The 21,483-nt window shown below is 43.2% G+C and overlaps 1 protein-coding gene across 2 annotated transcripts in view; it reads right to left on the reverse strand.

Annotated features, from left to right (window-relative positions):
* cib2 (calcium and integrin binding family member 2) overlaps positions 1-21,483 on the reverse strand; it is a 66,584-nt gene that overhangs the window by 15,690 nt on the left and 29,411 nt on the right. For both annotated transcript variants that reach the window (XM_051920863.1, XM_028823355.2), the window contains exon 2: positions 19,437-19,471. In XM_051920863.1, coding sequence (XP_051776823.1) covers positions 19,437-19,471 — 35 coding nt within the window. The remainder of the gene's footprint in view (positions 1-19,436; positions 19,472-21,483) is intronic.

Raw genomic sequence — 21,483 nt, forward strand, 5'->3', positions numbered from 1 at the left:
CTCAATTGCTTCATTGGCTTCCTGCAGTGTGTGATTAAGGCGCTGCGCTCACGGAGACAGGGTTATATATACGGGTCGGCAACAGGAAGGGGGATGGATAGATGGATGGAGAAAGAAAGCAGGAGGTTTAGAAACTGGGATGTCGAGAAACCGGAAGGGATCGAGGAAAAAAGATAGTTAAAGGACATGAAAGGCAGTCCTACATCATACGATCTGGCTGCCTGGAAGGAGGAGACAGCACGAGCTGGGGCCCTGCAAAGGAGCGTTTGTCTGTAGCACTCTAGGGGCTAGTTCGCCCCACTGAATGTTCTGTTGGAGTGGGGTGAGCAAGGCAGGTGTCCTCCCGAGGGATCTGAGGAGCGACTACGTGAGCACGAAGGATGAAGGGAGGAGAGCCGACCTCGGACGTTCTGGCAGTGATGCATGCAGCCAAGACAGAGGTCGGCCGAAAAGAGCTCATGGCTGTTGGGTCTCCGCTGGCAATGTGAGCAATGGGTGAGCTGGAGAGAATGAGAAACGGAGGTGGGCTGAGATCGTAATAAGAGAGACTGCATTTTAACTTCTGATTTTAACCTCAGATTTTAATGGATTTATTTATTGATAATTGTTTTTATCCCCACTTTGCACTGTTTTTATAAATTATTTATTGAAACCAGATGCACTACACTTTTTGTTTGGACACTGTTTGTTCTGGTTGAAATAAAAGCACATTGGCACTTTTTCAATTATCCCCTGGCTTCATTAGAGAATTGTCCTCATTTGTCAGCTCATCTCGGTGACATCACCGACGGTGTCGGGTTCAGGGCTGCCGAACGCAAGATGGGAGCATGGAGCGGACCTGCATCGTCACACAGCCTGCTTATTATACCAAGGGCCAAGCATGAAAGAAGTGTTGAGGTGGCGTTTTGCTGTTATGCACCAAAAATCGGAATACTTTACCAACAGACACACGCCAGGCTAATACTGTAGAACATTTTAAGAAACTCTTAAAATCTCTCTTATTTAATTTTGCTTTTTCGTAGCTTCAATTTAGTTCTACTCTTAATAAACTAGATATACATAAATTAGAAGAGAACTATCATTCTCTTCAATGAATCTGCAATCATTATTAATTCTTTACTTTTCTGTTTCCTATTACAGTTCTTCTGTGATGGTGTTCTCCAACACCACCAACCTGATCAACGTCCTGTGCAGCCACCTGTGAGGTTTGAATGAAAGTGGATACCCCAACTTGACACAAGAGCCACTGCACTGAATTCTCTAAGACGAAGCCTGATAAAAAAAGAATAAAGAACGAATTAAGAACATTTATGATAAGTAGAAGGCCGAGTGGAGGCTGGACGGTCTTATGGCCTGCAATCTCCACATATTTTGTTTCTTTTTTCTCTCTAGCTTAATTGGAATTTTAAACATTTTTTCTGTCCACCCTGGCCATCTGACCTTCTCATCGGACTCACGTTTAGAGACTTAGACAAACAATTCTATATTTAAGGACGATACTTCTCTTAATTATATATCTTTCATATGGTAAGTGTGAATTATTTATTTTGGATACTATATACTCTATTATTCTTACCTACTTTTAACATATTTTTCTTTTGTGGGTGACTATTTCATGACATCTTATGCAGCACTTTGACCTACAGTACATCCTGTGTATGAAAATGTGCTATAGAAGTAAATTTGTGGTTGTCGTTATAGTTTGAGGATGTGTCTCATTTTTCAGTTCACATATATATGACACACACATCCTTGACACTCCTAGTGGTCTTCAGTTCTCTGAAAGGATTTAAATAGCACTATTTAGCAATTTTCCTTAATGTAATTTTCCTAAAAAGTTTAATGAGCCAATCAAAGACTAAACAGAATATTGAACATGTGATCAGTCTGGGGCATCAAAGGCCAGAGCAATGACTTAGGATGCATGACTACTTGCTCATTTGTTTTCCATCGTGAATTCAAACCAGTAAAAAGAAATGGATAGTCGGCAGAACTCTGTTCCACCGACAAAGGAGACTATTCTGACTGCGTTACAGAGTGTCATGATTAGGTTTGTGTGATTTTATTTTGTAAATTGTAACATCTTGACAGCTATTTTCAGGTCCTTGTATCACTGCCAATTTAAGAGCCATTGTTAGCATTGTATCTCGTGTTTCTAGCAGTGTGGCTTAATGGATAATGACCCGCGGGTATTTAGTATGACAGGATTAAAGATTTCGTTATCCAATCTATGGATACAACTGCTTAAAAAATTCTTTACTTTGTTTCATTCAGTTTGACTCCTTTGCCTGTTTTCCCAACTTCAATTCTTGTCTATCGTCAGGATTTTCTGGCAGAAGCTCTTCAAAACAAACAGGTCCTCTCCCGGCACCAACCTCTGGCAGCACCCAAGGACCATGACAGAGCAGCTCGTCTGAACTATGCAGTCCTGCCAGAGTCCCGAGTGAGACCATGCCAGAGGAACACTTCTTTTATATCATTCTGGGGGACAAACAGTTCCAGAAATACAGACTCCACCAATCCATTAACTAGTCTTTCTCCCTGACTGGGATAAAAACATGGAGTCATCCCAGCCGGATTATACCTACATCCGTACTGTTCTTCCAAAATGTAAGTGATAAACCTCTCCATCCTAGTCAGGATGCTATGTTTGTTACAATATATAGATATATTGTGAGGTCCTATTCTTCTTCTTGACCATTCAGGACTGCTGATGAATGGCATCTGATAACACCACTTCTGCGTGGTATCAAATCTCAACCCAGACTCTTTTGATGTGTAGTTCCTAGCTGGTGGAACGAGCTCCCCACCTCCATTCAAACTTCTCACTCCTTCAGTGTGTTTAAGAAGTTTTTGACGGCTATTTTGCTTGTTGAATTTCTCCCTAACTGATATTAGCTGTTAGTTTTGTAATCTAAGGATTGTTACTCACTTTTGTTCTGAGCTTTTCAGTTGTGGTAATCAATCTTGTCACCTTGTCCTTTAACACTTGTTCTCAAACATGACCCAGGAATTATCAAGTGATAGGTCCTAATTTGCTCTAAGTTTGTATATTCTTTAATTACTTTATAAACCAGAAGGAACTCCTGTGGTCAAGATAATCTTTCCCTGGGGACTGTCAGCGGGTATCTCCACGTGAAGTTTAGTTGGTCTCCAGTCTGGGCCTCTTTTATGACGCTCAGTTTTGGCAGTGCGCTAAGCTGATGTCATGTTATGCGACTTCTTGCCATTGGGAATGTCAGATTTAATGATTGCAGTAGCTAATCTTGTTGTAGCATCATGTCAAATTACATGACTGATTGTAGCAATCCATGTCACATTAGCTGACTGAGTGCTGATCTTCCAGCTCATTCGTGCTTGCCCCTTTTTCTAACAGGCAATAGCAGGTTGTCTGATGGAGCAACAATTTACGAAGGATTAATCTCTGCCCTTTAATTCCTTTCCCTTCTGTTATGGTATGTAAAATACAAGTTTACAACACCTGCATTCTTTATTCCTCGTCGCTATTTTCTAGACATTGTACTTGCAGATGAGCATTCATTGGTTCCTATGGTTGTCAGCCCTCATCAGCAACAACAACAACAACATCTTATTATGTAATACGCTAACATGGTTGTCCGTTTCTCTGTCCAGGATTTTAAATCACCTGTAGCTCGCAAACCATTTGAACTATTGACCTGAAATTTGGTACACATTTACTACGTGACGTCTAGTATCCACTTTCGGGGTGATGATTGACCTCCAAGGTTATTCCTCTTTTTATTTTTATTTTACTACAGAATCAACACTCAGCAGCGGCCAGCAGGGCGGCCGTGTGGAACATGCGTACAGGCGACATTCTCATCCCTACCACCTTCGCCGTCACTTCCCCTACCTCTTCATATCGTAAATCATTCTTGAGGCAGATTGAAGACTTAAGTGCCAGCTTAAGTGAAAATTAAGGAAAACGTACTAAGTAATTGCAACACAAACACTGACTTAGTCAGTTTTAATGCAGAAAGATGCCGACTAAAGAAGAGAAGAAGTGGGCCGCTACGGTGGAGAAATGAAGAGCTGCTCAGGAAGCAGCAAGCGCATCAACCTCTGAGCAAATGAATGGTAAACGTACAGAGAAAGAGGATGAAAACTAGGAATGCTCAAGTCAAGTGTATTCACTGCACGTCATCGTGCAGTGTGCCGTTACTGGTTTATTTATAAAGCACGTTTTCATACAAATGATGTAGCTCAACGTGTTTTACAAGATGAAGAAAGAAAAACGATAAATATCCATCCATCCTCTTCCGCTTATCCGAGGTCGGGTCGCGGGGACAGCAGCTTGAGCAGAGATGCCCAGACTTCCCTCTCCCCGGCCACTTCTTCTAGCTCTTCCGGGAGAATCCCAAGGCGTTTCCAGGCCAGCCGAGAGACATAGTCCCTCCAGCGTGTTCTGGGTCTTCCCCGGGGCCTCCTCCCGGTTTGACGTGCCCGGAACACCTCACCAGGGAGATGTCCAGGAGGCATTCTGATCAGATGCCGAGCCACCTCATCTGACTCCTCTCGATGCGGAGGAGCAGCGGCTCTACTCTGAGCCCCTCCCGGATGACTGAGCTTCTCACCCTGTCTTTAAGGGAGAGCCTAGACACCCTGCGGAGGAAACTCATTTCAGCCGCTTGTATTCGCGATCTCGTTCTTTCAATACCCATAGCTCATGACCATAGGTGAGGGTAGAAACATAGATCAACTGGTAAATTGAGAGCTTTGCCTTGCGGCTCAGCTCCTTTTTCATCACGACAGACCGATGCAGAGCCCGCATCACTGCGGATGCCGCACTGATCCGCCTGTCGATCTCACGCTCCATTCTTCCCTCACTCGTGAACAAGACCCCGAGATACTTGAACTCCTCCACTTGGGGCAGGATCTCGCTACCAACCCTGAGAGGGCACTCCACCCTTTTCCGGCTGAGGACCATGGTCTCGGATTTGGAGGTGGTGATTCTCATCCCAGCCGCTTCACACTCAGCTGCGAACCGATCCAGACAGAGCTGAAGATCACGGCCTGATGAAGCAAACAGGACAACATCATCTGCAAAAAGCAGTGACCCAATCCTGAGTCCACCAAACGGGACCCCCTCAACGCCCTGGCTTTTTTTTTTTTTTTTTCAAAAAAAAAAAGATAAATATAATAAAGAAAAATATAAATATCTCGTGCATACACAACACACCCCTCCAACTATCCTGTTTGATTTTATCCTAGCCAGTCACATACTAGTTGATCTCTGTCAGGCATGTCACATTAGACGATCGGCTTCACGGGAGTGAGCCGCTGACTGCCGCTGACTGACTAAGATTATGTAAATGAAGGCTATGACTGAAAAGTCATCTAATGTGACATGGGCTTAAAAAGTAAGTAAAAGGTTCATGTTGTTATTGCCACCCTAACTGCTGGATTAAGCAGCACTTTTTTAGTAGTAATCAGGTGTTATGCATAATAAAGATCTCCTGATTCTGCTTTTGTCCTGTTGATTGTCTAGCCTTATGTGTAACCAGTGCATTCTGCTGTGTTGACAGTTGCTGCATTGTTAAATGAAAAGCTCTGTATATTAAAGACGACCTGACTTGACACAGTCTGCTTAATTGTTCCAGTTAAGAAAAAGGAGCACGGTACAGCTTTAATATGGCCACCACTGCAAAGAGATGTGAATCACTCGTGGAGCTTAATACAATGGCAATCTGCAGCATAGATAAAGGCATACTGCAAAGACATTTTCTGCAGACCATAAACAGCACAGTGCACACTCTTTTTCTTGACAAGTTCTTTTGAAAGCTCTGCACCGGAGAGCTACAAAGCGTACAGTAAAGGCCAAGACGCCCAGACTCCTACAGTTGTCAGCAAGTGACAGAATGACTGCGAGGAGATTATTGTTTCCTGGGAGATAAATGGGCAGCCAGTTTTAAGCTTTTCATGTGCTTCCTTGGATAAGGAGGCAGACTGAAGCTCCCTGTACTAAACTTGCATTCATTGCCTAAAGATGGAGTCAGGTTCAAAAGCTTCCTTCTATCCTTGATTTAAGAAGCCAGAGATAAGAAAGATTGGACAAAGCCTGTACAGGTCCTGGCTGAGTTTTTGGAACTTTTAGTAAGCCTTACACCAATTTTGACTCACCATTTCACTTGATAAGACACTCAGGCTAAAAGCAAAGATCTGTCAGCTGAAGGGTTAAAGTGTCTCCAATCCAATGAGTTTACCCAAAAGAGAGACAATATGTCAGTCACCGTGATTCAATAGCACCAGCCAATTCCATAAAGTCTTTAGCTTCTTTTGGCTTTAAAGAGTAGGAGATGCTGAACAGAAGTGTGTCAGACTTAATGTAGTGTTCCATGCAAGTGGCATGAATGATGTTCTAAAATTAAAACCCTCTTTCTTCTTCAGCTTTTTGCATTTCTAACTGCAAATGAACACAAAACAGTCACAAAGTTGCCTTGAAGGGATTGCAAAATATAAAAAAAAAGAAGCACAATGCCATTGTAGGATTTGACTTTGTGTTTTGTAGCCGCAATGCGGTCTCCGCATGTCCAAATGCCATGAACAGGATCAGTGAGACATGCTCAATGCGTGGCCTTTGCTGCTTCAGTTGGTCTTCCTGCAGCCAGCAGAACGGGTGACTTGGCAGAAGACACAAAGTTTAATATTCACTCCCATGAAGCAATGAAGCCTGATGCTTTCTCAGGCAGGATTGATTGCTAAAATGACACAACTTCATGATTCACATCTCTCTTAAAGTCTTTTTTAAACAGCAGGACAGAGAAGGGCACTGAGTGGCAAGGACAAATTTAGGAGAGCAACACTGTCCAGACCATCTACGTCTGTGCATACAAGAATTTAAAAAAATGCAAAGCAGTGGTTATGAAGTGTCCAAAACTAATGGAGATGTCCTTCCTGTAAGACTCTGCGCATGTGAGGTATTGTGCCATAGAGAAAATGTATCATGAAGATGAAACAGAACATTCCACTCATAAAACTTGTTCTATTCCAGTAATAAAACAAGGAGAGTACCTGAGTAATCTGGGTTTGCCCAGAACAAAGGTTTGGTTTTAAAACTGAGGGACCCCTGGTAGACCATCAGACTGAGCTTGGGCAACCACAGCTCTCCTGGAAAAGTGATATCCTTAAAAAAATGAATTCCAGTTTTGATGATTTGCTTTAAATTACCTTGTGTAGTTTTATCCATCCATCCATCCATCCATCCATTTTCCAACCCACTGAATCCGAACACAGGGTCATGGGGGTCCGCTGGAGCCAATCCCAGCCAACACAGGGCACAAGGCAGGAAACAATCCTGAGCAGGGTGCCAACCCACCGCAGGACACACACAAACACACCCACACACCAAGCACACACTAGGGCCAATTTAGAATTGTGTAGTTTTATAATAAACCTAATTAAAAATGCTTTGCAGTTATGTTGTGTGGATATTGAAGCTTTTGCCTCTTTGTTCTGATTATGGATGTGTTAACTCATGAGATAAAAGACCAATTCTCCTGGTGCAGATTTTTTGCTGCTGATATTGTGTTGTGTAGCATCAGAAAGGTGGAGGTGGAGAAACACTTAGAGAAACAGAGGACTGAAGAGAAATAGCCTGCAGATAGAACTATTGAAAAGTGGGGACAAATTTAAATAACTAGCATTAGCGGTATCCCAAGAAGGAGGATTAGATGCAGAGATAAACCAGAGTGCAGTGTAGATGGAACACTTGGAGGAAGGTATCAGGAGGATTGTGTGATCCAAGGATTTAAGGTGATGGTTAAAGGTAAGGTTTTTAAGATGGCCACGAGGCTAGCAATGATGTATGAAGCTTAGACATGAGCAGTAAAGGGAGTGAAGTAGAAGAAGTTAGACGTGGCAGAGATGGAAATGTGGAGGGGAATGTATGAGGCTGCAAAGAAAGACATAATAAGAAATGAGACCATCAGAGTTACAACAGAAGGATGAGATATATCTAAGAAAACACAGGAAAGTAGGTTGAAGTGGTATGGACATGTGATGAGGAGAGACAATGAATATGTGAGCAAAAGAGTGATGGAGATGGAAGTACACAGGAAGAGAAAGCAAGGGAGGCTGAAGAGGATATTGATGGATTGAGTAAAGAAAGACCTGAAGGAAAAGGGTGTGATTAGAGAGGAGGTTCAGGACCAAGCTCTATGGAGATGGTTGATCAGGCACATCAACTGCACACAGAAGTGGAAAATGAGAAAAAATGAGAAGAATTTCTGCAGTTGTTGCATGAAAGTAGTCCCGTATACACTAGGCTGCGGTTTTCATCCAATACTGTACAAGAGCAGCTGTCAGGTGATATGCAAGGAAACAAAAATGATGGGGGACAGGCCTTAAAAAAGGACAATTAGCTCTACACAGTGGCTATACCCTGGTCTCTGTGCTAGGCTATGTTTCAGTTCCACCACTCCATCTCATAGTGCACCTGCTGCAAGTCTCCACTCCTGTCTCCTATTCTGTGCCCATGACCCATGCCAGTTCATGCCCGTGGGGTTTGAGGTACCTGGTCCTTTTTGTATCTGACCTCTTCAAGCCAATCCATGCCAGGATCAAGCCTGCCCAGAAATGATGCACTAAGACTGATGAATTTTTGGTGAGTACAATCTTAATCACTTCAACACAAGCAGTCTGCAAAACACTGCTCTCAATATTTTTAGTTTTGGTAAACTTGATTGCCATTTCTTCATTTTCAGAACAGCCGCAGAAATTTGACAGACTAGTGAAGAAGATTATATAATGAAGAGCAAAGACGAATGTTAACAATTTTTAATACAGGTGGAATCCTGTTGAAACAAAAATTCATGGAAATTGAGTTGTAACTGATATAGGGACTAAATTCAAATTTTGAACTTTTTCTCACTGAAACTTGCTTTGCTTATTGATAGCATCTGTCCCCAGTTTTCTTGTTCAAGTGAGTTGTAATTTGTTTAGCTCCTTTTAAGTGAGTGATCTGACCTTGTTGGAATGTGTTTATTACTGCACGTTGGTTCAGGTGCGAGCTGCGCTTCTCATGTTTGAATCACGCAGCCCTTCCAGGGATAATGATAAGAGAGCTAAGGAAATAAGGATGGCTCTGGACCCTGGTAAGGTATTTTGAAGCTGAGGTCGTCAGCCGCCATTGCTGTTTAAAGGTAGTTTATTGGCCTTTGCCAAAGTTTTCTGAAGAGCAGCCCTTCCACAGAAAGCACCCAGGGAAAAGCACCCAGGGGCAGGGATAGGCCCTTGGCCCCTGTAAAGGTAGTCTTGCTTGCTCTGCTTTGAAGGTGAGGTTGCCAGCCTTGGCTATATTGCTCAATTTGATTTGTGTGCTTGAAATATTAGTGATGAGTGTACAATACATGGAAACTAAGGCTGATAATTTAGTATTAGCTTGTCCACCAATAAGAAAAGAACTTAAAGGTTATAGCACCTTTCGCTGACACTTTTACACTGCAACCCACTCAGTCAAACATTCATGAACAGTCTGCTATAGTTAAGCATTTACTTTGATTATTTATGTCCACTATTATCCAAAATTATGTTGTGTGACTGCTGTCAGCAGACACAGAGATCCAAAATCATCCATCTCTGAAGCATTAGGGGGCCGGATCAGGTTGTACAACACTTTGGGGGTCTTAAGAAGTTGTCTTAAAGACGTTTGCAATTACTGCCCAAGGATGACGGGAGAACAATTTGACTTTAGCATGGCCATACCTACTGAAAAGAGAGGGATGTGTGTGTGAGTGTAAACGGACTTGTAACTCACCCAGGGTTGATCCCTGCCCTGATGATAGGACAGGATAGGGATGGCTTTCTTCATATGAATAAGACATCCATCCAGTTTCTATTCTGACTAGTTTAGGGTCATGGGAAGTCAAAGTATACCCCAGTATTATTGGATGCCAGGTAGGAACCAACCTTTTGACAAGGTGTCAGTCCATCACAGGACATACACAGATACTCACCCTGGCCAAATTAGAGTCACCAATTGACCTCACACTCACATCTTCAGTAGACATGAGAAAAACTCACACAGGTATGGGGAGAATGTGCAAATGTCAAACAGGAAGTGCCAAGGCGTAGCATTCAAACCCAGGAGCCTGGAGCTGTGAAGCAGAAGCACTGCTCCACCAAGCCATCTGTTTTTGGAATAATTGAATTAGAAAATATATATGAGTGAATGAACAAACTGCATTAGGCTGGCTGTTTTCAACTTCACTGTGCACTTCATTAGTATGCACCTCATCCCCTAACCTTTATCCCCCTCTCATTCTCTCATTTACTATCTGCTATCTCCAGCAGCAGAAACGTGTTCAGCGAGGAGCTATCATCTTAGTGCCGCACCAGATGAGCCCTGTGATGGCAAGGGAAAGAAAAATTCAAATGAGAAAATGATTTTAATCAAGAAAGGGTGCTGATTAGCACCAGAGGTAGGGTATTGATAATATGGCACAAACAACTAGATGCTCCAGGCAATTTAAGCATGCAACTAACCCAATCATTAGCACAAAAAATAATGCCTGTTCTGACATGTAACCTGAAATGCATGTTTTCTACCATTCATTGTGCTATAAAATGACAAACTTCCTCACACATGATCTGTGTAGTCTGCTTTCGTAGATGAATTCTACACACACTACTACCCCATTTTGTGTTTTCTTTCTCATTCTGGCAACTTCGGCACATTCTACCCATCAAAAAATAGAAGTGACAGTTAAGTGATGACAAACTCACATCTGTGAGGATCGGTTACCTTGTCATTTATAAAAATTTGCATAGATTCAAGCCTGAAAATATATGTACGCATATAAAAATCTGACTTATAAAACCTGGCAATTACACATTTCTATGCAATTTATCTTTATAAATCACAATCATCTCATAAACAGGCTTACATTAATGCACCTTGAACCCTGCCCAGTTGCCACCCTGAAAAAAAACATATATGGACTATGCAGCCTCATACATATGGGCATATGGAGTCATGATGCTGCATAACTTCATTGACTGGTAAAGCTGCCTCCCACCTGACACATGGAGACCTATCTTGTGCTCCACAACTGACTGTGTAATAGCATGCGTGACACTATAGTGTCTCTCCTCTACTTTCTGGGGGTTGGAAAAAGGCAGAAGGTGCCATCATCTGGTGGGTACTTGCTCACCTGGCACATATAAAGATATGATTGCTGTTACAATGAATAGTACAGTTTATATGAAAAACTGTGACTTCATCCAGTTATCTTACTAACAAGCCAACCACCCAAGCACAGGACCATCACATCTGCCAATGCTACTCAGCCTCAAGACAAATGAATCACAGGGTGACCCAGGCCACCAAACCATGATGTTTGTCAGTCACATCTTGTCATCCCAAATGAGGATTAATGGAATGTCACTGCTCACGGTGTGGCAGGTGGCCGGGTGCGGCCCTCAATCAGCCGCCTATTTAAGGAGCCGCCGCCCTGCAATCAAGGCTGGAGTCGGGTGAGGAGGTGGACGAGGTCTGAGGAGGCGGCAAGGAGAGGCCCTGAGTGTGTGTGTGTGCAGTGAAGAGACGGCTTGGAGGAGAAGCCAGGATAGTGAAGAGACCGTGGGGGGTGTTTGGTGGCGGTGCACTTAGTGACTGTAAATAGTGAGTAGTGTAAATAAACGTGTGGTGATGGACTGCAACGTGTCTGCCTGTCTGTGTCCGGGCTGTACTCTTCTACAGTGGCGTAGTCAGCAGGATGCTGCACCTGGCACAAGGTGCGGACCTGCATATAGTAAATTGTCTGTGGAAGGCCCGGCACAGCAGGCGAACTCACCCATGTGCCGCAGGGGCGGCGTGCACCGAACCCCGCAGAGAAATGTGGAGTCGCAGACCATGAGCGGTCTGCTTTCAGACTTTGTGTTTCAGGCGCAGCTCAAGAACGCGGCGGCAGTAGGTGGAGTTGCCGTCGAGGACGGGCTGCAGCTTCGACAGCCGCAGCAGCCGCGGAGCTGCCCGGAGAATCGCTCTCCTGGGAGAGAGGAGAGCGAGATGGCCGACCGGAAGTCCCTCCTCCTAACAGGCACGGGATTGGACAACGTGTCCTGCTCTCTCGCCATTGATTGGTCGGAGGCGAGGGCTGGGAATGTCCGTCCCGTGCAGCAAAGCAACCCGAGTGGGCAGCAAGGAAGTGCCCATAGAGAGCAGTCGGTGAGTGACGCTACTGGTGAGGTAAGCCCACCGCCGTCTGCTTCTCTCTCCTTGGCGGCGATTTTACAGGAGCTGCAAAAACAGCTGTGCCTTGTGCTGTCGCCGCCGGCCGAGCGATGTGCCCTCCGGGCGGAGACGCTGGACTCAGGAGGGATGGCAGTGGCGTCGGATCGAGAGCCGCAGGCAGAAGAGGATCGGCGCACTGCAGGAGCTCCTGGATGGAGAGGCACAGCGGGGAAGGTAAGGGAGACCGACCCTGTGAAGCTCCGGACGCCAGCGGGGCTGGGTCTGCCCTCTTACAATGGGCAGATCCGAACCGTCGCGGCGTCCCAAAGTAAACGGACGAAGCGGCTTGGGGAAGCCAGTTCCTCCGATAAGCGAGGACATGCTGCTGGGTGCGCGTGTCCCACAAAGAGCCGTCCTCTGCGGACGCAGAGGAGAATCCCGCAGATGGAGAGGTGGAAACAGAGTGTGATCCCACTGGTGATTCCGTGGCGGGGAGCACGGACTGCTCGGGCTGGGAAGCCGAGAAAGGGAGCATCGGGGCGCCGATCGGGGCCGAGAGCGTTGGCCCAGCTGAGGACGAGCCGAGGGGCTGCGTCAGGGCAACGCCTCCGCCCTTGTTTTTCTTTTGGGTTTACAGGATCGGGCCCTAGGCTACAGTGTGTCGGCTTGCTGCCGAGGGGTTCCCGTCCTCCCGGAATGGTTCGCTGGTCCCAGGAGGTCTCAGCTAGTGGGGGAGTCATGTGGCAGGTGGCCGGGTGCGGCCCTCAATCAGCCGCCTATTTAAGGAGCCGCCGCCCTGCAATCAAGGCTGGAGTCGGGTGAGGAGGTGGACAAGGTCTGAGGAGGCGGCAGGAGGAGCCCTGTGTGTGTTGTGTAAAGGAAGAAGAAAGTGGCTGGTGAAAGCCTGGACTTTGGGGGACTGTGGGGATTTGGTGAGGTGCACAGTAAGGACATTGTATATAATAGTTGTTGTGTAAAATAAACGTGTGGTGATGGACTGCAACGTGTCTGCCTGTCTGTGTCCGGGCTGTACCCTTCTACAACGGTTAACAAAAGCAGCTTCATTCTCGCTAGATGCCCTTATTGCAATAGGAGGGCAGTAAAGTGATTACATTAGGAAAACCGGACACTGCTGCAATTTACCTTTTCATGTTGGCAAAAATATGTCTTGTTTTATTAATGTACACCCAAAAAAACAAAAACTGAATGTAGTGCTTTGCTGGCTGCTTAATGGCTTCCAGCAGAGTGGGCATGATGGAGTGAAGCTTCCATCCATCCATCCATGTTCCAACCCGCTGAATCCGCACACAGGGTCACGGGGGTCTGCTGGAGCCAATCCCAGCCAACACAGGGCACAAGGCAGGAACCAATCCCGTGCAGGGTGCCAACCCACCACAGGACACACACAAACACACCCACACACCAAGCACACACTAGGGCCAATTGAGAATCGCCAATCCACCTAACCTGCATGTTTTTGGACTGTGGGAGGAAACCGGAACGCCCGGAGGAAACCCACGCAGACACGGGGAGAACATGCAAACTCCATGCAGGGAGGACCCGGGAAGCGAACCCAGGTCCCCAGGTCTCCCAACTGCGAGGCAGCAGCGCTACCCACTGCGCCACCGTGCCGCCGGAGTGAAGCTTAGCTGAGATATTCCTGACATGTCAGCCAGTTCTCTGAGAAGTGACAATAGGTAGCCAATATAAACTGATGAAAAACCAAAAAGGTCCTTCAGTGCAAATACGCAGCATTGACCCTCTTAAAAGGGAACTAAAATACATTTGTACATCATGGTTATCACTTTCAAAGTTTAATATGTTTGTCACATCAACGCATATTATAATAACAGTTCTGTGATGTGAATTTTTATATGCATATGTCATCATTTAGCTGGTTTGGTTGCATTTCCCTACTTGATTATGGGTGTTTTCATTTCCCAGTTTTCTCTGAAATGTAGCATACACATCGGAAGGTAGGAGTTGCCATAAACATACACATGTTCTCCCATCAAGTTTTCTTTTATAAATCCCAATATTTGTGTGGAAAGCTGCATACATTTTGAGCATCTTTTTTTGCGTATGTAAGTTTTCTAAATCTGAGCCCTGGAACAGACACAGAGGGCTGGCAAGCAGAAAATAACGCTTTCTTAAGACATATTGGACGAGATGAAGAAAGGCAATAAAATAGCAAAGGTAATATAACCAGAAGAATCAAACTGATGCTCAAATCCTAACTAATCACTGACTGCAGTTATTCTTACTGCTTGACTTAACTGAGCATCAGATAATAAATCTGCCATTTATACTGCCTATTTTGCCATGATCACAATTTTGCCATGGCGTCTCCCACAAAGGGCATTCTATACTACAAAGCTGGATGAGGACTTTGGCCACTTTACAGGCTGCCATCATAATGCTCACATGTGGGAGTGCCATTTAATCAGCATGGAGCTGAACTCCAGATTCAGTAGGTAGATGCAGGTATACAGTATGCTGGTTCTGTAGCTAGGCTGGCCATATTAAAGACTGACAGCAAGAACGCAAGACCCTGCATAACTGCCTCCCTGTCATGAGGGAATCCAACTGGGGAAAGGTTAATCATATTAAAATAAGAATTATCTTTGCATTTCATGGCTGCTTTAGAGACATTAAAGGAAAGCTCCAGGCTGACAACTTTTTCAAGAAATAAAAAGCTTTTATCTAATGTTAAGGGCCTGCACAAACCATGGTTTCATCCCAGATCTACACTTCGATGTTATCTAGGCAGTGTACAGAAGCAATCAAGAAAGCTAACAGGATGTTAGGTTATATATATATATATATATATATATATATATATATATATATATATATATATAAGTGGCGGACAGCCGGGGCACTTGCCTGGCCAGGCCACCTCCAGGCTGGGAGGATCGGGGGAGCCATCCTATCCAGAGCGTTACCTCCCCCAGAGCGCTATATGGCAGCCCCCCTGGGTTGCAGCGGTACCTAGGACTCCCGCAGGCCTTCATGGGACTTGGAGTTTGGTGCAGCCCTGTTGGGATCCGTGGGCACTGCCAGGGGGTGCTGTAGCTGCTGCTGAGCCCTACAGAGCAGCTCTTCCACCACACCCGAAAGTGCTGCCAGAAATAGGTCATCAAGCACCTGGAGCACTATCGTGTGCGTTATAAAAGGAGCCAGCAGCCACTACTCCAGGAGACATAGTTGGGAGGAGGGAGACGAAGCTTGCCAGGAGGAGTTGTGTATTGAGTGCTTGTGTTATTTGGACTGTGTTGTACAAGCCTGTGAGAAACGGGGAAGGCGTTTCCCAAAAGGGAGAAGAAAATAAAAACGCACATGTGCTTTGACCTTGTGCCTCTTGTGTCTGTCTGTGTCAGGGTTGGCTTATAAATATACAGTATATATATGTAGTACAAGACAAAGGGGGATATGCTTAAGTTACAGAACACACTAGTGAGGCCTCACCTGGCATACTGTGTTCAGTTTTGCTCTTCATTTTACAGAAAAGACAGCGCTACAGAAAGTTCCGAGAAGATCAGCTTGGCTGATTGAAGGACTGAGAGGTATGAACTATGAGGAGAAATTAAAGGAGTTTTTTCAATTTAAGCAAACAGAGATTAAGCACAGAGATAATTGTTTAAAATGAAGAAAGCAATTTGTATATTGCATCCAAGCTATTACTTTAAAATTAGTTCAACAAGCACACTGGGACACGATTGGAAACACGTTAAAGTCAAATTTTACAAAACTGTTAAAATGTTCTTCACGCATAGAAGCACAGATACATGGAATAAATTGACATGGTGGGTAGTAGATTTTTATGTACCCTCAAATCTTAACTTGATGTTATTTTGGATAATCTAGGTAAATAGGACGGACATTCTTCTTGAGTCTGCAGTCATTTTCCCTGGATACTGTGTTTTTCTTTCCACATCTCATGTATACATAACATACACAGTTTGTGTGAGTTGTGGGTATGTGCTATATAACTGGCACCTATGCTAGGGTTGATTATCAGCTTGTGTTCATTGAGCTCAAGATTCCAATTGGAAATATGCATTTGAACATGGATGGATGGATGTTATTTTCAATCTACATGCTCCCATTAAACCAGATTATCTCAAAACACAAGCTGAACTACCACAGCTATGCAAATGATATGCAGCTTTACCTATCTATAACGCCTGATGCTCTGGACTCTCTGACCCATCGTCTGTCTTGTATTTCTGAATGGATGAGAAGTAATTCCCTCAAGCTAAATAAGAAGAAAAACTGAAATCTTAGTCATTTGTAAAAATGGAAATAATTCATTTATTAGAAGTAAACTCGATCCTTTAGTATTAAATGTCAAGGCGGAAGCAAAGAATTTAGTTGTATTCATAGACCCTGACCTAGACTTTAAATCACACATTAACCATTTTAGTAGGACTGCATTTTTCCATTTAAGGAACATCAGAAAAGTTAGACCTCTCATAATATTGCAAGATGCTGAAACATCAATTCCCGCTTGTTTTTTTAGTTTGCTAGATTACCGTAATGCACTCCTTGCAGTTAGTACAGACTGCAACAGCAAGAATCTTGCTGAGCACATTTCACGAGTTTTAGCATTCTTACAATAGTAACCTGTGTCCTTCAGAAGTGACTTTAAAATACTGCTAATGCTATGTAAAACCTTAAATAATCTTGCTCCTTCCTATATTTTGGAGTGCCTGTCCCTCTACATTCCCATTCGTAACCTTACATCTCCTAATAACGGCCTGCTTATTATTCTAGGAGCCAAACTTAGAAGAATCAGTGAGGACGCCTGTTGCTGTTATGCACCTAAAATCTGGAATGCTTTACCTATAGAGATACACTAGAGTTAAACTGCGGACATTTAAAAAAAATTCCTAAAATCCCACTTTTTAAATTTGTCCTTTTCATAGCTACATTTTAGTCCTACTCTTAATAAACTAGATAGGAATAGAATTAAACTAGATATGCATAGAATTATCATACTTTTTATTGAATCTGTAGTCATTACTAATCTATACTCATCTGTTTTCTTTTCCTGCTCTTCAGAATGTCACCACCACTTGATCAAAGTCCTGTGCAGATGCACGTGATGTCTGAATGAAAGCAGACACCCCAACTTGACACGACCTTCTTAAGAACATATCCTGTATACACAGCACAGAAACTGCACTCGTTAAAGTAGTAAATGACTTGCGGGTAAATGCAGACAGAGGCCATTTATCTGTTCTCATCCTCTTAGATTTGAGTGCCGCATTTGACACTATTGATCATAATATTCTTAAGAATCGCCTTAGTCAATGGGTGGGCCTCTCTGGCAGTGTCTTAAACTGGTTTGAATCCTACCTGGCAGGGAGAAAATTCTTTGTTAGTTGTGGTAATTATAACTCAAAGACACATGATATTCTATATGGTGTTCCACAAGGCTCTATCCTGGGTCCGCTGCTCTTCTCAATCTACATGCTTCCATTAGGTCAGATTATCTCGGGACATAACGTGAGCTACCACAGCTATGCTGATGACACACAGCTGTATGTATCAATAGCACCTGATGACCCTAAATCTCTTGATTCGCTAACACAATGTCTAACCTGTATCTCAGAATGGGTGAATAGTAACTTTCTCAAATTAAATAAAGAAAAAACCGAAATCTTAGTGATTGGCAATAATGGATACAGTGAGGCTATTAGAAATAAACTGGATGCATTAGGATTAAAAGTCAAATCGGAGGTAAAAAGCTTAGGGGTAACCGTTGATTGTAATCTGAATTTTAAATCGCATATTAATAAAATCACTAGGACAGCATTTTTTCACCTAAGGAACATAGCAAAAGTTAGACCTCTTATATCATCGAAAGATGCAGAGAAATTAGTTCATGCGTTTGTCTTTAGTCGACTAGATTACTGTAATGCACTCCTCTCAGGACTACCCAAAAAAGACATCAATCGTTTGCAGTTAGTGCAGAATGCAGCTGCTAGAATCCTTACCATGAAAAGAAAATCCGAACACATTTCTCCAGTTTTGATGTCACTACACTGGTTACCTGTGTCATTCAGAATTGACTTTAAAATTCTGCTTATGGTTTTTAAAGCTTTAAATAATCTCGCCCCGTCTTATATATCGGAATGTCTGACACCTTATATTCCAAATCGCAACCTCAGATCCTCAACTGAGTGTCTCCTTAGAATTCCAAGAGCAAAACTTAAAAGAAGTGGTGAGGCGGCCTTCTGCTGTTATGCACCTAAAATCTGGAATAGCCTGCCAGTAGGAATTCGCCAGGCTAATACAGTGGAGCACTTTAAAAAACTACTGAAAACACATTACTTTAACATGGCCTTCTCATAACTTCACTGTAATTTAATCCTGACACTCTGTATATCCAATTCATTATAATAACCATTCAAAATCTGTACTAACCCCTACTCTCTCTTCTGTTTCCTTTTCCGGTGTCCTATTGGTGGTGGCTTGTACCACCACCATCTACCCAAAGCACCATGATGTTCCAACAATGATGGATGGATTAAAAGCCAGAAGTCTGTATAACCATCAGCATCAAGTGACTCCGTGAGAACCCTAACTACAAAGAGGACTATTTCATTTATGTTAGGTAGAATGCCCAAAGGGGACTGGGCGGTCTCGTGGCCTGGAACCCCTACAGATTTTATTTTTTTCTCCAGCCTTCTGGAGTTTTTTTTTGTTTTTTCTGTCCACTCTGGCCATCGGACCTTACTCCTTCTTATGTTAACTAAGGTTGTCTTATTTTAATTTCTTATTTGTCTTTTATTCTTCTTTTCTTCATTATGTAAAGCACTTTGAGCTACTTTTTGTATGAAAATGTGCTATATAAATAAATGTTGTTGTTGTTGTTGTTGTATGTTAGGTAAAATGTTTATAGGGGGCTGGATGGTCTTTTGGCCTGTAACCCCTGCAGATTTTGGTTTTTTTTTCGTTCCTCCCTGGCCATCTGACCTTCTCACTGGACTCACATTTAGAGATCTTAAAACAGGTTCTATATATTTATGGACTCTTCTTCTCTTAATTATATATCAATCTTTTATAAGTGTGCATTATTTATTTTCTGTGTACAATTTATTCACTATTATTCTTAGAAATTAGAAATAAAAATGTTGTGGTTAATGTTGGATGGATGAAATGAATAGAAGGACTTCACTGATATTGAGTGATTATTATTCAAATAAAATCGAAACAAAAAAAATGTTTCACTCACCTGAGAATTTCCTTCCGTGTAAAGAAAGTGCAATCCTGAAAAATAAAAAAGAGCACAATGAATAGACTAGTCAAGCATGAGACCTTGTACCTTAAGTGAAAAACTCAAATCTCATCATCCAAGCTTCATGCCCAAGCAGCACAATGACATACCCAGTGACACAGTCTGGCCAGTCAGTGACTCGCTTGTAACAGATTAAGCTGTAAGGACGGGCTCTCTGTGTATGGATATGGCTTGGGAGCATGTGCTGATAGCACATTGCCGCATTCACCTCATGACGAACCACCTGGATTTGGACCTGAGTGCAGTGGGTATGATAATTGAGAACCACTGAGCGCATAGCCAGAAGTACAATGAACATAATGCAGCAATGAAGAATAAGGAATGCTGGTGTTTTGGACCTTGCAAATAGAAGAGATGCTTGTCTGTCTGATATCTCAAGTTGTTTTACATACCACAACAGAACAAAAAGAATTAAAAAAGGGACTGACGATTGCAACTGAAACACATTTGTACAGCACTAGTGTGATCAGGCAGCATGTTATTGACTGTCAGAAAAAGGATCAAGCAACCATACTTTGGAAATTTGAAACGGTGCTGGAAAATCATCATGGAGTTGAGGAATTTGTCATGCCATGAAATGTCAAGTTGTTTAATCTAACATCCACAGACATCAAGATCAGCAACTGCAGTTCGCTCTGATATCCCCTCTGAATAGAAGTCATGTAATATGCCACCAGCTTCAAACTTCGAAATCAGCAACTGCAGTCATCAAGATGGGCAACCCCTCACACAAGAGGTGATGTAATGTACTACTAGTTTCCAACTTTAACAGAGTTGATAACTTTCATTCTTTTCAACTTTGATGTGGCTTAGGACGGGTTTATACTTAATGTGACGCGTTCTCCAGCAGACGCTACTGCTACACAAGCGTTGTACTGTTTATATTTGTGCGTGTACTCTATGTAAATCTGGAAGATTCCACCACGTGGCAGTGCGAGATATCATCACGGTGAGAACAAGTTCAGCATCACTGTGTTGTGAATTGCCTGAAACATCCATTAAATTCTGAGGACACCTTGCCACAATATCTCTGAAAAGGATGGATGTTTAATGATTAAATCCATTAATCCAGGGATGCGCCCATTCCAGCTAGCATTGGACATGAGGCAGAAACAACCTGTGTGATGGTGCAAAATAAAAAAAAAGACAGCACAGAAGATGGTATACAGTATGTGAGAGCTTTAAAATGTATTGTGTCTTTATGATGGGAAATATGCGACGCTTGAATATAAAAGCACAACGAATGCATTTGTATGTCAGCATTTTGCTTCATCACATTGGACCATTTATCAAACATCGAAGCATGCACATCGATCCTGTAGGATCTGCAAAGTGGCTTTCTGTCACATATAGATAGTAAACAGAGACTCTGACGTCACATTCCGACTTTATCACACTGTGCCCCTCAACATTTTGCTGGTACTGCAACTCACGCACATGTTGCGCTAATTTCTGAGGATGTACTCAGAGGACGCGTCGATTGAATGCTGGGAACGCGTGGTAGCCATGATGTGTGCGCATACGCATTCTGAGCAGGAAGTATAAACCGCCCCTAACAGTGCAGCTTTGGAGTAAGTTTGGAAATAACATAAAATAAATCTGCAAGGAACCATGTGATGGACTGGCACCCCATTCCAAGTTGGTTTCTGCCTTACACTTGATGTTCTTAAGGTAAATTTCATCTTCTCACATATCTGAAATCAGATTAATCAAGTACAGGAGTATGACCAGTAGGTGGCATTGCAGCACCCCCAAACCCCAGACACAACTCCATGGACACCAGTACCCAAGTTTTATTAAAATATTTATTTTATCAAATACCTTACAAAAGGCTTTTCAACTGAGTTTGCACAATCATAATAATCTGTACTCTCTCTTTCTTTGTCTCCATTCCTCCCAGACGAGCTCCTCCACACCCAACTCTAGCTCGCCTGGGTGAGGTTGAGCAGGTTGTTTATTTTTAGACCTAAAAGCACTTCCAGTG

Source organism: Erpetoichthys calabaricus, chromosome 17, assembly GCF_900747795.2.
Source record: "Erpetoichthys calabaricus chromosome 17, fErpCal1.3, whole genome shotgun sequence".
In the NCBI taxonomy this organism is placed as follows: domain Eukaryota; kingdom Metazoa; phylum Chordata; class Cladistia; order Polypteriformes; family Polypteridae; genus Erpetoichthys; species Erpetoichthys calabaricus.